The 16,778-nt window shown below is 44.3% G+C and overlaps 1 protein-coding gene across 7 annotated transcripts in view; it reads left to right on the forward strand.

The window, feature by feature from the left end:
- MGA (MAX dimerization protein MGA) overlaps positions 1 to 16,778 on the forward strand; it is a 660,453-nt gene that overhangs the window by 540,202 nt on the left and 103,473 nt on the right. For all 7 annotated transcript variants that reach the window (XM_029598656.1, XM_029598662.1, XM_029598663.1 and 4 more), the window contains one exon: positions 12,213 to 12,324. In XM_029598656.1, the coding sequence (XP_029454516.1) occupies positions 12,213 to 12,324 (112 nt within the window). The remainder of the gene's footprint in view (positions 1 to 12,212; positions 12,325 to 16,778) is intronic.

The raw sequence follows: 16,778 nt of genomic DNA on the forward strand, positions 1-16,778 counted from the left end.
GTTATCCGGCTAATTTTAGTCAGGAAAAAAACAGGCCTATAGTTAGCTGGATTACATTAAAAAAATTTTTTAAAACCCACAGTAGATCTCGCATGTTGGCGCCCTTATCCCTGTCCCCCAATGTCGTCAGTCCTGAGTTATGTAAAGAGCCTGTGTATCTGGAATTCAGGCTATTACTGTTATTTTCCTATATTCTGCTTAATTACTTTTTTCTCCCCTCTTTTTACTTGCAGAGAATATGAAATAGCTTTTTTTTTATTTAGGTTTTACCTACTTATTTGTTACATTTGTATTTTCCTCTGTACTCAAGCAGGCCAATCCACATCAGTGGGGTTATGCCTCTATACCAGCAGATGGAGATGGAGTAAAGCTGACTTTCTGACATCACTGTCATATAGCTATAACTTGATATCAGCCTGCCAGTATTCTCAGTCTATAGCAGATGGTGAACATGCATCTTCTATTGAGGATTGCTTGTAAAAAAAAAAAAAAAAGAGAGAAGGAAAATATAGGAGACGATAGATTTCGACACATCGCTTTAGTTCCTGATTTGACACGCATTTAGCCCCTTCCTCAGTTGAGTGTTTTAAGCTTGTAAGCTTGGCAAGTGTAAAAAAAAGAAAAGAAAAAAAGGTTAGAGGACAAGGGAGTGAACATAAGAAATAAGAAATTGCCATGCTGGATCAGACCAAGGGTCCATCAAGCCCAGGATCATGTTTCCAACAGAGGCCAAACCAGGCCACAAGAACCTGACAATTATCCAAACACTAAGAAGATCCCATGCCACTGATGCAATTAATGTACATACACATAGAGAAATATCATATATTCAATTTGTATTTTTTATTGTTACTTATACAACCTATTCCACCATTAAAAATGTACAACACTCAATCACTCCCATTCACACCATAAAACCCTCATCCCAAAAGACACTGTTTAAATGTTTTTTTACAGACAAAAAAGTGCATAAGTGCCTCCAATTGTTTTTCAGTAGAATCACTGTACTTCACAAGGTTTCCAAATTTTACAACTCGAGTACAATGCTTGTTCTTCTCAAATGATGATTCTTATTGCTTCATATAAATCATCCTCCATCTCCATACAACTGATCCTCTCCGTATAACTGGTCCAACAACGGATCCTTGTTTCACCCAACACATATGGGCTTCCTCAGGGACATTTTTCACAATCACGGGATATAACCTACAAAAAGCCATTAAAACCCAGTCCAAATTTAAATATCGCTTCCAAATCCAACTATCATATAGCTATATGCATAACACATCTGAGTGTTCTATTTATGCTACATACCTTGATAATTAATCTCTTACCTATATCCTTTTTGTTAATAAACTGTTCCGTCAATTTTTCACCACCAATTTTTGTTTATAAATTATAATAGTCTCCTACAAGAGATATATATATATATATCAAGGTTAACCGAATAACTGCTATTAACAAGACCAACATCCACCAAAATATTAATTACAAGAAGCTTAATCACCCATAAACTAACTCATTTCAGAAAGAGAGTCCTCTTACCTTCACCACGGTAAACGCTTTCACTCAACGGACCAACTGCAAGTGTTACAAATAACGTCATGACATCTTACCCCCACTATAGCTCTATATATATCCCTAACTCCTCCCACTTTTTTAAAAAATGTAGCCAATCCACTGAAACCTTCAAAAATGAATCCAATCCATCTTACAAATAAGCTTCCCATTCAATGGGTCCGTTTAGTCCACCTGGGGCCACCGTCCCCCATTGATAAATGAGACGTTGTTCAATGCGATGTAACACCGCAGACAAGTCACCTCCTGACCTAAGCTCAACTTTTTTCAAGACAAAAAACTTTAGATCTTCGATAAGAAGAACAAGCATTGTACTCGAGTTGTAAAATTTGGAAACCTTGTGAAGTACAGTGATTCTACTGAAAAACAATTGGAGGCACTTATGCACTTTTTTGTCTGTAAAAAAACATTTATACAGTGTCTTTTGGGATGAGGGTTTTATGGTGTGAATGGGAGTGATTGAGTGTTGTACATTTTTAATGGTGGAATAGGTTGTATAAGTAACAATAAAAAATACAAATTGAATATATGATATTTCTCTATGTGTATGTACATGAGTTAAATTTAGAGAAAATACTATTAAGATGTCCCTAGTTGTTGGTTTACTGATGCAATTATTAGCAGTGGCTATTCCATAAGTAAACTTGATTAATAGCCGTTAATGGACTTCTCCTCCAAGAACCTATCCAAACCTTTTTTGAACCCTGCTACACTAACTGCACTAACCACATCCTCTGGCAACAAATTCCAGAGCTTTATTGTGCATGGAGTGAAAAAGAATTTTCTCCGATTAGTCTTAAATGTGCTACTTGCTAACTTCATGGAATGCCCCCTAGTCCTTCTATTATTCGAAAGTGTAAATAACCGAGTCACATCTACTCGTTCAAGACCTCTCATGATCTTAAAGACCTCTATCATATCCCCCCTCAGCCGTCTCTTCTCCAAGCTGAACAGCCCTAACCTCTTCAGCCTTTCCTCTTAGGGGAGCTATTCCATCCCCTTTATCATTTTGGTTTCCCTTCTCTGTACCTTCTCCATCGCAACTATATCTTTTTTGAGAGGTGGTGACCAGAATTGTACACAGTATTCAAGGTGTGGTCTCACCATGGAGCGATATAGAAGCATTATGACATTTTCCGTTTTATTAACCATTCCCTTCCTAATAATTCCTAACATTCTGTTTGCTTTTTTGACTGCTGCAGCACACTGAGCCGACGATTTTAAAGTATTATCCACTATGATGCCTAGATCTTTTTCCTGGGTGGTAGCTCCTAATATAGAACCTAACATCGTGTAACTACAGCAAGGGTTATTTTTCCCTTTATGCAACACCTTGCATTTGTCCACATTAAATTTCATCTGCCATTTGGATGCCCAATCTTCCAGTCTTGCAAGGTCCTCCTGTAAAGAATCACAATCTGCTTGTGATTTAACTACTCTGAATAATTTTGTATCATCCGCAAATTTGATAACCTCACTTGTCATATTCCTTTCCAGATCATTTATATATATATATTGAAAAGCACCGGTCCAAGTACAGATCCCTGAGGCACTCCACTGTTTACCCTTTTCCACTGAGAAAATTGAGCATTTAATCCTACTCTCTGTTTCCTGTCTTTTAACCAGTTTGTAATCCACGAAAGGACATCGCCTTTTATCCCAAGACTTTTTAGTTTTTGTAGAAGCCTCTCATGAGGGACTTTGTCAAATCCCTTGAGCCTCCAAACAGGGCTGACACAGGTGTAGAGAAAATGATGGCTGAATTGCCATTAACATGCTCAGCAGTGAAGGCTTGTGCCCTCTCCCCTCGTAGCCGGTGACCCATTTGTGCTGTCAGCCAAGCTGAGCTCAGGTTTAAAAAAAAAAAAAAAGTTTTAGTTCCTCTTTTTTCTTTACAGGGTCTTCTTCCCTCGGCTTTTGTGGCTCTGCATTTCTTACCCCCTTTCACTCTCACTTCTCTGGAGAATTAATGTAGAGTGGAGGCGGCACAATTCTGTCAGCTATGTGGTAGGCCACAGCAGTGATTTTTTTTTTTTCCCATACGCAATCGTGTGCGCACATTCACGTTGCATGGTGGTGTATTCATTTAGGAGCACACCTACTTATGTGCATAAGGTCACAGCCTATATTTGTGCATGTATTTGCGCACGGGTTTATTTGTGCATGTATGATTATGGCCTATTTTTGGATGTGTAGTTACACACAGAGGTGCTTGTGCACATACTACTGCGGCCTACTTTTGGGTGCATAGTTGCCCGTGTACTCCCAGATACTGTTGGTGGGCGGGCAGGATGTCACTAGAGTACAGTGCAAGCCAGCTATGGTGCTGGGGCCAAAAAAGTCTAAGCGCCTTGCCGTCTGCAAATTTTGCCATGTTAATGGCAATTCAGCCATCATTTTCTCTACACCTGTGTCAGCCCTGTTTGGAGGCTCAAGGCGATTTGCATTCCCAGATTTTGCCGATGTTGGGCCGTCCCCTCAGACTGTGGTGTCTCCAGAGGGGAGTGGGGTGGAAGGCAACTCAGTGGAAATGTCCCCTTCCCCCTTATTTCTGATGATAGAGTCATCTCTGACAGAAGGGTCAGAGTATCAGATTTGGGCCTATGGGCCCCAGTTTGGATCTATCCTTCTTTTCCTGAGTCTGGAATTTTTCCAGAGTCTGCAGATTTTTCAGCAGGGGCGTCCAACTGAGGCAAAGCAACCTACTAAGAAGAGTTTGCGTACTTGGGGCTTCCACTCGTCTGCCACTGTGGCCAAGTGCTGTAGAGAGCTGTCCCTGGTGATGGTCAGGGGGATATGGATCATGATTCATTGAATGACTCCGATAGGGACTTGAGATTCTCCCCTCTGGAAAGAGGGAGAAAATCCACCTGATTTAGAACCGCATCGGACTCTGCTGTTGTTTTTTTTCACAAAGATGAATTGCTGAGTCTGTTGGCTCCACTATTCCTGTTGATGGAGATGTAGCTCTTAAGGATGCCCAGGACTGGAAGGTAGAGGCAGTGCTTAAACAAGCTTTTGAGATGGTTAGCATGGTTCTTCTGATCTTGGCCTGCTGGTCCACTTTGTGTCTGGCGCAGGAGGAATTAGAGGAGGGTTCCCCATTTTTTGAGCCAAGGTCTGTGTTTCTAGCAGATGCCAGCTATGATTTGGTGCACTAGTCTGCCAGAGGGGTAGTGTCTATTGTAGCAGCTTGAAGACTTTTTCTGGATGCATAACTGATCAGTGGATACTATTTCTAAAACTAACTTGACTATGTTGCCCTTTAAAGAGCAGCTTCTGATCAGAGAGGAGTTGGAGAAGATGTCCAAGTGCTAAGACTCCCTGAAAATAGGGCAAAGGCTTCTTTTCGAGGTTATTTGCCTCATTCTTTAGAAAGAAACTGAAAACATGGCTGTTTTCTCAAGCCTTCCCCTGATGAGAAACTCTCCAACTCTTACACCCACTTATCTAAAGGAACCGTTAAGATCGAAACACTTAGTTAAATTAGCCGCTAAATTAGCTTGCCATGCTTATCAATTGTTTTTTGCTATTTCGCATTACTTTTTAGAAGCGTTATGTTAAACTAATTCTTTATCTTTCAATTTTTATCTTTATCTTTCAATTGTCCTGAATTGTACTCCCTGTTCATTGTAACTTTCTTTCTGCTAATTATGGTTTCCCCTGGTTCTACTGTAAACCGGTACAATAAGACTTTGTCTTGAGCATCGGTATATTAAAAGAATTTAAATAAATAAATAAATGAATTGTTGATTTCATGACTCCAGGAGAATTTGGTAAAGTCGAGGCTCTTTGGGGCAGAGAGCCTGGACATATTCCAGGTTCCAGCCCTTTCATTTAAAGAAGAGGGAAAGGACAGATCCGCAAGTTCTGGTTCCTCTAAAACAATGGTTCTCAACCTTTTTTCGTCCATCTTGACAGATGGTTCTTAAATGCATGACACACTGTGACCCCCTCGACTGCCAACAATGGGTGCAGAGCAGAACTAGGACATTACCCATACAACTCGCTGTACGAAAAAGATATTCTGGTTCTGATGACATCTCAGTACAAGCAAAACAAACTCCCTTTACAACCAGGCACAATAGCTCTCCTTATGAAAAGACAGTAATTTACCACTAATGCATGTCCTATTGAGAAAACTCAACAAGTAAGATTGATACAAATACCTCCATGCTAGTAAAATATCTCACCTCGGTCACACACACAGAACTGACCTATTACCAAGTAAAGAAAGAACAGTATTGATAAATATGGAGACAAACTGGAATGGAAAACCAAAAAAGTCACTCTGTATGCAGTGCAAACCTGGAGAAATGGAAAGAGAAATATAGCATCTAACATAGTCCAGGGATCTGCAATAATGCACACAAAATAATCTACAAGTTACACCTGTATTATGGAACACACTCAAACAGTAAAAACCCTGTCTATGAAAGGCAACACTACCAATATTAAACCAGGCCCTAAACACTAATAACTTCCTATAGGAAAACAGAATAAGCCAAGCTACTATACATCCCCACACAGAAATAATTGTAAAGCTATACTAATAAATGTTACAAAACAGCTGAGGAACAGAATAACATCCAATTAAAAACTCATAAAAATTATTAAAAATTATCCAAATATCAACAAAATATTTAAAAGTAGCGGACACATCATATAATACCCAATAATTAAAATGGCAGTCAATCAAGAAAAATAAACTTAAAAAAATACCTTTGCTTACCTTCTCCGGCAACTCTCCTACTCCTTTCCCTTGCAGGCCAATAGCACACAACAGAAGCAGAAGTGGCTGCTGAAGCTCTGTCCTCACGGGCCTCTTCCTTCGGGCCCAGAACTAGTCACTCAAACTCGGTCTTTGTCTCTCACACACCAGTCACCTCCCTGACCAGTCTGTCTCGCACACAACAGTCACGTCCCTGACCAGTCTCTCTCTCTCTCTTACACACGCACAAATCACCTCCCTGACCAGTCTCTCTGTCACACACACGTACATACACACCAGTCACCTCCCTGACCAGTCTCTCTCTCACTTACATACAAGCTCTCAATCACACACAAATGCTCTCGCTCCCATTCTACCACATACACACAAAGCTGCCAGTTACACACATACACAAGCAAGTTTAGTCTCTCACATGGAGCCTTTTCTCATTCCATCGGCCTGGCCTTCGGTGGCGATCCTGGGCTCTTCAGCTGCCGCCGGCCTGGCCTCCAGCAGTGGCACGCAGCATCCCTGGGCTCTTAACTACCACCGGCCTGGCCTTGGTGGCATCCCTCTGCTCTTCAGCCAGCCTGGCCTCCGGTGGTAGCATGCAGTGTCCCTCTGTATTCAGCTGCTGTTAGCTTGGCCTCTGGCAGCACACGACATCCCTCCACAACCAACTGCATCGGCCCACCGGGGGATGACCGATCCCCCGATAGGCCAGTCCGCCCCTGGAGAAGGGAAGCATAACTGGGGCAGGGGACACTGGAAGCCGCAACACACCTGCTGGTGCTTGGCGACACACTGGTGGAGAATCGCTGCTCTAGAATAGCACAATGAGTACTTGGGGCTCAGGCTCAGATACCAGAGATAGGCGACCATCTGTCCCTATTCTGTCAGAAGTGGGCCCAAATTATGATAGATCAATGGGTCCTGGAAATTATAAAAGATGACTGGGGTAACTGTATGGGTGTAACTGAGGTGACAGGTCAACCCCCCCCACCCACCACACACACACACAAACCAGGCTGCCTCTCTCTCACAAGTCACCACCTTAACCAGTCTCTCTCTCACCTGTCAACCCATACATTCACCCCAATCTCTTCCCCTTTCACCAGTTAGCCCCACCCCCCACCCAAACACACAGACAGACACCAGGGGAATTAAAAGTCCCTATGTACCAAAATGCCAGGGTTCCTTTCCTAAAACACAAAGAGATTGGCAAATTCAAAATATGCATTTGCATTACATGCTTTTGCATTTGCTGACTAGAACTTGATGGTATTATTATATCACTTGTTTGTTTACATTTGTTACCAGGCACTGGCCATCCCCTCACAAATACCACCTTGCAACTTTGGCAACGCAAATAAATAACTATGGGAATGTAGAACTGTAACTCTAGCTAACAAACTGCTCCCCCAGTTGACACTTTTTAACTGATTGATAACTATAGTTAGGGCACGCTAACATCCAGTTAATGCCACTAACATGCGTGTTAGGGCACGCTAACATCCAGTTAATGCCACAAACATGAAATACTAAGTTTTACAAAATTTTGTCCTTTTTTTTGTTTCGTTTTGTTTCATGGCGCTCCCGAAACAAAATGAAATAGACAATTTTGTTGCCATTATCTATTTCGCTTAAAACTAATGCACATCCCTATTATGGTGGTACAGAAAGGGGAATTTCTGACCTCTCTGGACTTAACAGAAGCTTATGTTCATATTCCATTCCAGAAGGATCACCAACACTTTCTTCAAATTGCCATGCTGGGGAGACATTTTCAGTTTCAGGCTCTGCCTTTTGGATTGGCAACAGCCTCAAGGTCCTTTTTGAAGGTGATGGTGGTAGTGGCAGGGACCCTGTGCAAAGAAGGTATCTTGGTAAATCCTTATCTGGATGATTGGCTGATATGGACAAAGTCCTTTCAGGATAGCGTCATGGTCTCACAGCAGAAGATTTTATTTATTTATTTAGCATTTTTATATACCGACTTTCCAATAACAGAATTACTGATCAATTCGGTTTACATTTTAACAGAACAATAACATTGACAAGAAAAGATCCAGTAAATAACATTGACAAGTAAAGATCCAGTTGTTTCAGGATTTTGGATGGATTGTCAATTTTCCCAAGAGATTGTAAGCCCTCTGGGGATAGGGAAATACCTACAGTACCTGAATGTAAACCAATGTGATATCTCAGATCGAATGTCGGTATATAAAAAAATAATAAATAAAATATATCTGAGAGCTCATTTAAACACAAAGGTAGGGTATGTGCATCTGACGGAACAAAGAGTTCAGAAATTGTGGGGGTAGATCCAAGCATTAGGGTCAGCCAGGAATTAAACAATGTGGTCCTATCTTCAGACTCTCTGTTCCATAGCGGCGGCATTGGATCTGAGCAAGAGCTCACATGCGTCCTCTGCAGAGGGCCCTACTTTCCAGGTGGAATAACTAGTTCCAAGACTATGCTCCGAAGCTGCTGCTGCTGGAGTTAACAAAACTGAGTCTGCAATGGTGGCTGATCGCAAGCACTTGGATAGGGGCGTGAACTTTGTTCCCCCACTCTGGATCATTGTGACATAGGACACCAGTCTGTCATTCTGGGGTGTACGCTGTCAGGAACAGTGGAAACCCTAGGACGTGAGCTTGTGACCACATAGAAGCTGAGGCGAATAGGCTGGCTCTCCTTGGTTGGTCAGGCTGTCAGGGTGATGTCTGACAATGGTTGGTCAGGCTGTCAGGGTGATGTCTGACAATGCCACAGAAGTGGCATACATAAATCATCAAGGCAGCACCCAAAGTCCTCAGAGGGTGTTGGAAATGGTTCTGTGTTTCCTTGGCAGAAAGAAGTTTGCAGGTTTTGTCAGCATCTCACATATCTGGCACGGATAATGTTCAGCCGGATTACCTAAATTGCAGTGTAATGGACCCAGAAAAATAGTCTCTCTCTCTCTCTCTCTCTCTCTTAGAGAACATTTGATCAGATTGCCATCAGATGGGGTCTGCAGGGATTGGATTTGATGGTGACCAGTCAGAATGCAAAGACGCCAGATTTTTCAGGCACAGAAGAGACACTTGTTTGATGCTCTAGTTCAGGATTGACCAATGAAGGAGAGTTGGTAACTGTTTCCTCCTTGGTCCATGATTGGCAGAGTACTTCAGAGGGTTGCAGGTCATCTGGGTCTAGTGCATCTGGTGGCTCCAAACTAGCCTCGGAGGTCATGGTATGCAAATCTTAGCTTCTGCATCACGGGGAGTTGCTTTGCCAGGGTCTGCTGTTTCACAAGGATCTGGATCGATTTTGTTTTACAGTTTGGCCCTTGAGAGGGCATGTTTGTTGAAGAAATGTTATTCTCAGGCAGTGGTAGCTATTGTCCTGAAGGCTAGGAAATTTTCCACTTCCTTGACTTATGTGCGTATTTGGAGAATTTTCGAGGATTGGTGTTCAGGGCATCAGTGCATTCCTGGGAACTCGTCAGTTCCATTGATTTGGGATTCTTTTCAGCTTACGCCTCCATCATAGTTGCCTAACAAGGGCAGAAGCGCCAATCGTGGTAGGAGGCTATCGCAATCCTGAAGACCAACTTCAAATAAATGGGTGGGTGGAGGGGTAGACAGGAAAGGGTTGGGGTGGATGTTGGGGAGAGGGATCTGGAGCCTATGGGATTTCATTTTTTAATTATAAGAGGAAGTAGGATTGGGGGAGGGGGGGACTTCTGGCCCCAATCATTTTTTGTTAACATTAAATTGGGGGTTGGCAAGTTTGGCCCCATAGGGCCTTTGCAACTCGGATGGAAGGGAGGCAGGGGACAGGCCACGATGTGAGGGTTTTTGTTTTTTTTTTTTTTTTTAAATGGAGCCTTACTTAACTGGTTATAGGAAAATTGGTTCTTACCTGCTAATTTTCGTTCCTGTAGTACCACGGATCATCTGCTGGAAGGGAGGTAAAACCCAGCAGTCTGGACTAATCTGGGTACATACAGGAAAATTCTTTTTTGGATATTTCCGGTTAAGTCTAAAGTTATACAGCTAATCATAGCTGAATAACTTTATATATAACTTTAATCGGGGATATTCAGTGAGACCTTTATCCCACTGAATATCCAGAACAAGTTATACAGCTAACTTTAGCCGGATAACCTGTCTACTAAATGTCCTATTAAATATGTACCCCTGTCAGATTTCTGTCTGAATCAAGCAATTTCTTTGCCTTTGTTTAGCAGACGAATGAACTGTGAAGACTATACCCCTCTGCCCCTTGGATGTGAGGAGACCTCTTTTAAGGTATTTCAAGGTTACTAGTGCCTTCAGGACATCTGGTCATCTTTTTGTCCTGTTTGGAGTTGTGCAAAAAGGTGAAGCACCCTCTCGGGCCACGGTAGCGCACTGGATTAAGCAGGTGTTTACAGCAACTTAATGTAGATTCAGGTACACCATTGCTGAAGCAGATATGGGCTACTTTGTGGACTGGGTTGCAGCTGATCTCTGCTTTGGAGATCTGTAGGGCCTCAACTTGGTCTTCCTTGCATACCCTTTTACCAAGCATTATTATTTGAATGTCCAGGTGTAGACTGGTCTGACTGGATGAAAAGGAAGGTGAAATTATTTCTTAGCTGATAATTTCCTTTCCTCAAATACAGTCACACCAGCCCATGATCCTGTCTATGCTACTGATATCTTCACTTTCTTCCTACCTGCTATGCCTTACTGATGATGATTTTAGAGGCAACTCAGCAGAGTGCACACCTTGATGGAGGTATGTATTTCGTTACTGATAGGTGTTTTCTTATGTTACTATTGCAATTGTTTCCATGGTTTCTCATTCCTTATTCGTCTGAAGTCCTCTGGTTTAAAAAAGAAAAAAAAATAAAGACTATAAAAGTAAAAGGGGGAAAAAACTGATAATATGGTTTAATTGTTGGGTGTATTAAAGGTGTCTACAGTTAGCTTGTTACAGAACTTTCAGGCCAATTCAGTATGGTGCGCTCAGGCCGAGCGCACTGTTAGCCCCGTTTGGACGTGCGTTTTCGACGCGCTATTATTACCCCTTATACAGTATGGGGTAATAGCACATGGAAAACGCGCAGCCAAAACCCCCCCACCCCCACCCCCCACCGAAACTAATATTGCGCATCAGGAGTTTATTTCAGCCAGCACTGGGCAAGTGTACAGAAAAGCAGAAAAAACTGCTTTTCTGTACACCCTCTGACTTAATATCATAGCGATATTAAGTCGGAAGCCCCAAAAAGAAAAAAAAAATTAAAAATCTGCCCGCGGGTTGGTAAACGGACGCTCAATTTAGCCGGTGTCTGTTTTCCGAACCCATGGCTGTCAGCGGGTTCGACAACTGACGTCTGTAAAATTAGGCGTCTGCCTTCAAACCCGCTGACAGCCGTCGCTTCTGCCAATACGGAGGCGCTAGGGATGCGCTAGTGTCCCTAGCACCTCCTTATTAGCGCGGGCCCTCATTTGAATACTGGAGAGGTGCCTGGGTGCGCATTGGGAAAGCGGGCGCTCACCTCAGAGTGCCAGCTCTCCCGCGCACTTTACTGAATCGGCCTGAGTGGCAGCACAAAGGTATATAAGAAATGTCAGCGAGCCTGTTCTCTGACTCCATCTACTGGTTGGCATGCATAACCCGTTAGTATGGACTGGTCTGTCTGTATTCGAGGAAAGGAAATTATCAGGTAAGAAGCAAGTTCATCTTCTTTGATATCTACAGGTAGACATAATCCTAGAAGGGAATTAATGCCTTATTCCTCAAACCACCAAGATGCCTCATATTTTGCTTTTTGAATCTTAATCGATTTTAATTTACAAATATTTGATATGTGAAGGAAGTGGCAATAGGACTTATTATTAGTTTTCTTTATATAGAACCCGCTTACCACTAACTGGTTTTCCATCTCTAGGCGTATGAAGAAATTCAGGGGTTAACAGACCAGGCAGATAAATTAATTGGGCAGAAGAATTTGCTCACTCGCAAACAGGATATGTTGATTCGTAAAGTGTCTGGACTCTCAGGTGAGAAGGACTCCATGGATTGTGGTTTACATAGTTGCGGGGAGATGGGCTTTAAGGCTGGCAGTGTTTGAATGCAGAATTGCAGGCTTGGAGACCCCACTTTTGATATTCTCCCAGGACAAGCAGGATGGTAGTCCTCACATGTGGGTGACGTCAGCAGACTGAGCTCTATCATGGAAAACGTTTCTCGCACACTGAGCATGCCATAATTCCTGTAGCCACAGGGGTCTCCCTTCATCTCTTTTTTTTTCCACGCTGCAGTTTGCCTCGCCGTTAGGAGCTCTGTGAGAATTTTCTCACAATTTTTCCTCACGGAATACTTGGTTTACTTCTCCATAAACTTCCCTCACACGGGTCTCCCATCGCGACATCTGTATTCATCGCTCGGTGAGTGATTTTCACCGTCTTTGGTCTGTTCCTGCCTTCCCTTTTTTCGGTGTCCCTTTTTCTGTCATGGCAACAGATTTTAGAAAATGCCCGGAGTGTCTCCGTACCATGTCGATTGCCAACCCGCATGATGTCTGTGTGCTGTGCCTTGGCTCATCACACGACGTGCGTCAGTGCCCAAGTTGTGCCCAAATGACCCCGAAGGGTAGGCGGGCTCACCTCGAAAAGATGGAGTCCCTTTTTAAGATCAAGTTAACTCCATCAACGTCCAAGCAGTCATCACTAGCAGGATCATCGAAGAAACTTGTCAACAAACCTCGCCAGGAGCACCAGGGCAGCAGTGACCATCCGTCACCGACTCCATCTAAGGCATCCGCATCGCCTTACTCGGTGTTGGAGAAAGACCGGAATAAGCACAGAGGGAAACACTGGCAGCAACGCGATTCTAGTCCCGGTGCCGGCACTGACACTCCATCAGCCTCGATGGCTATCGAGCCGATTGCGAAGAGGACACAGGTAGAGGAGCCTCCAACCCCCTCTCCACCCGAGAAACCAAGGTGATTCCCACCGCTATCTGCGCTGGGTACTGAGCCCCACAAATTCCTGTGGAGGTGCCAGTAGTGCCTAGCCTGCCTCCCCCTGTAGCTGCGATATCTACACCAGCTTTCAGGGAGGAACTGGACGGTCTCATCTGCCAGGCAGTGCTCGATGCTCTCCGAGACTTACAGTCATCGAATGCGGCCCCCATACCGGCACTGACACCGGAGCCATCGATGTTTACACCTCTGCTCAACCGACTGTATAGACTCATTTGTGCCCTTCCGACACAACCTAGGCCACCGATGCAAAAGCAGCCCACAAAGTCTCTGAAAGCCCCGATACCCATTCCGGGGTCCTCAAAAGATGAAGGCACGGACTCCAGTCCTCTCTCAACACCGATTTCCATAGATGCCGGAACCGATGCCTGGTCCATCGGGTCTCTTGGGACCGAGATGGCCCACGTTTCCCTTCGATGCCGCCGAAATCCATATCTGTATCACCGAATCTTCCACCAAGGCCAACACGTCCAACAGTACCAACATTCTTCCCTCCTTAAGATTCTCAGCAGGAAGCAGGTTCAGGGAATAGCTGACTCTCTTCCCCAACAACAACAGGATAGTTTCAACGCCATACTACAGAAAGGCCTTGAGGCTGGGAAACATGAGGTATGGGCTGCTTACGACTTCTTTGAAACAGCTTCTCGCTTGTCCACAACAGGAATCAGCACCAGGAGGTGGGCTTGGCTGAAAGCATCTGACTTGAGATCTGAAGTACAAGACAAACTCGCTGATTTGCCATGTACTGGTGACAACCTATTCGGAGACGATATAGGACGCAGTGGCTCAACTAAAAGACCATAACGAGACCTTGCGTCAATTGTCCACGATTGCTACAGAGACCCCTTCTTCTGCAAGAAGACCTACGAGAAGGGACCCTATGAAACCATTTTATCGCCCACGCAGGTACTACCCACTTACATATCGCTTGAGGCCAGCCAAGCCATCTCTGAGAGGACATCCTCGACAGCCCAAGTCATCCAGGCCCAAGTCATCCAGGCCTCAGCCACCACCGCAAACAGGCCAAGCCGCTGGATTTTGAAAGCTATCCAGAGAACAGCAGCCACTCCACAAATCAAAAACCAGACTTGCCAGCAGGAGGTCGAATTCACCACTTCTTAAACAACTGGCTCAGCATTACCACAGACCAATGGGTTATATCCATCATAACCCAGGGATTCCATCTAAACTTCCTCATGGTACTCCCTGATTTACCACCCAATCCACTGTGGATGCAAAAAGATCACACAACCCTTTTAGAATCAGAACAGTTCACCCTTTTGGGCGCCAGGGCTGTGGAAGCCATTTCCCGGGCACAGCTATTTTCTCATTCCAAAGAAATCAGGCGGCCTCCGCCCCATCCTAGATCTCCGCAATCTCAACAAATTTCTACAAAAAGAAAAATTCAGGATGGTGTCACTGGGCACCATGCTTCCCCTTCTGCAAAAAGGAGATTGGCTTTGTTCTCTGGATCTTCAGGATGCTTACGCTCACATTCCAGTATTCCCACATCACCGCAAATACCTGCGTTTCCTAGTGGGACATCAACATTTTCAGTACCGGGTTCTACCTTTCGGACGTGCCTAGCAGTGGCTGCGGCCCATCTACGCAAGAAAAGCATACACGTGTTTCCTTACCTGGAAGATTTGGCTGATCAAAAGCCTTTCCAAACCAGGAGCTCTCGACGCTCTCAAGCTCACTATCAATCTGCTACACTCGTTGGGATTTGTCATCAACTACCAAAAATCCCACCTGACTCCATCTCACCTCTTTACTTTCATCGAGGCAGATTTGGACACCACAGTCACAAAGGCCTTCCTGCCCAATGACCGCGCAGTCACACTCTCCAAGCTAGTTTCGTCTCTGCGCACAAAAGAAACAACCTCAGCCCATCAATTCTTAACCTTACTGGGCCACATGGCTTCCACGGTCCATGTCACTCCTATGGCCAGACTGGCCTGGAGAATCACTCAATGCACTTTGAAATATCAGTGGCTCCAAGTCACTCAACCTCTTTCATCCCAGATTCAAGTAACCCACCAGCTACGTTTATCGCTTCTCTGGTGGACAAACAAAGCCAACTTGCTGACAGGTCTACCCTTCCAGCAACCAATTGCACAAGTGACGTTAACCACAGACACATCCAACGTGGGTTGGGGAGCTCATGTGAACAATCTTCAAACTCATGGGATTTGGACTCAACTCAAAGCAACATTTCAGATCAATACCTTATGCTCTATATGCGTTCAAGGACTGCCTTTCACACAAGATTGTTCTCATACAAACAGACAACACAGTTGCAATGTGGTACTTGAACAAACAAGGAGGACAAGGCTCTTATCTCCTCTGCCAAGTAGCCACGCAGATCTGGGCCTGGGCCCTTGCACACTCCATGCATCTCCGGGCCACTTATCTTGCAGGCATACAAAATGTAGTAGCAGATCGCCTCAGTCGACAGTTCCATCCCCACGAGTGGTCTCTGGATCCTGTGGTAACGAACAAAATCTTCCAACGCTGGGGTCAATCAACAATAGACCTCTTTGCATCCGAACTGAATCACAAAATGGACAGATTCTGCTCCCTGCACACGCAGAACAACAACTTAGCCATGGACGCCTTCGCTCGCCCCTGGATCACAGGCCGCCTATACGCGTATCCCCCGATACCGCTAATAGCCAAAACTCTCGTGAAGCTACAACAGGACAAAGGGTCAACGATACTCAAAGCCCCGTATTGGCCTTTACAAGTATGGTTTCCCATGCTTCTCGACCTCTCTAACAGAGAACCCATTCACCTGGGCACAGCACCCACTCTCATAACTCAGAACCAAGGCATGTTATGCCATCCAAACCTTCAGATCCTATCTTTCACAGCCTGGATGTTGAAAGCTTGATCCGGCAACTGTTCAACCTTTCAACTGATGTCTCTCAAGTGCTTGTAGCTTCACGAAAGCCTTCCACACAAACATCCTATCGTTCTAAGTGGAATAGATTTACCATATGGTGCACGCAAAAAGGTATCGACCCTTTTTCCTGCCCCACTCCATCTCTATTAGACTATCTCTGGCACCTTTCAGATTCTGGTCTCCAGTCCTCTTCGGTGAGGGTACATCTGAGTGCCATCTCAGCGTACCACAAAGGAGTTGGGGATGCCCGGTAACAGCGCAACCCTTTGTGAATAGGTTTATGAGGGGCCTACTATAACTCAAGCCCCCTCTATGGCCACCAGTCACTGAATGGAACCTGAATGTAGTACTTACAAGGCTCATGCGCTCACCGTTTGAGCCTTTGCACTCTTGCGATGTTAAATTTCTTACATGGAAAGTTATCTTCCTAGTAGCCATTATCTGCTCGAAGGGTTAGTGAGTTTACAAGCACTTGTCACATACTCACCCTATACAAGGTTCCTATATGACCAAGTGGTCCTCTGTACTCATCCTAAATTCCTTCCCAAGGTGGTTATTGACTTCCA

The sequence above is a fragment of the Rhinatrema bivittatum genome, chromosome 4, assembly GCF_901001135.1.
Source record: "Rhinatrema bivittatum chromosome 4, aRhiBiv1.1, whole genome shotgun sequence".
Classification (NCBI taxonomy): Eukaryota; Metazoa; Chordata; class Amphibia; order Gymnophiona; family Rhinatrematidae; genus Rhinatrema; species Rhinatrema bivittatum.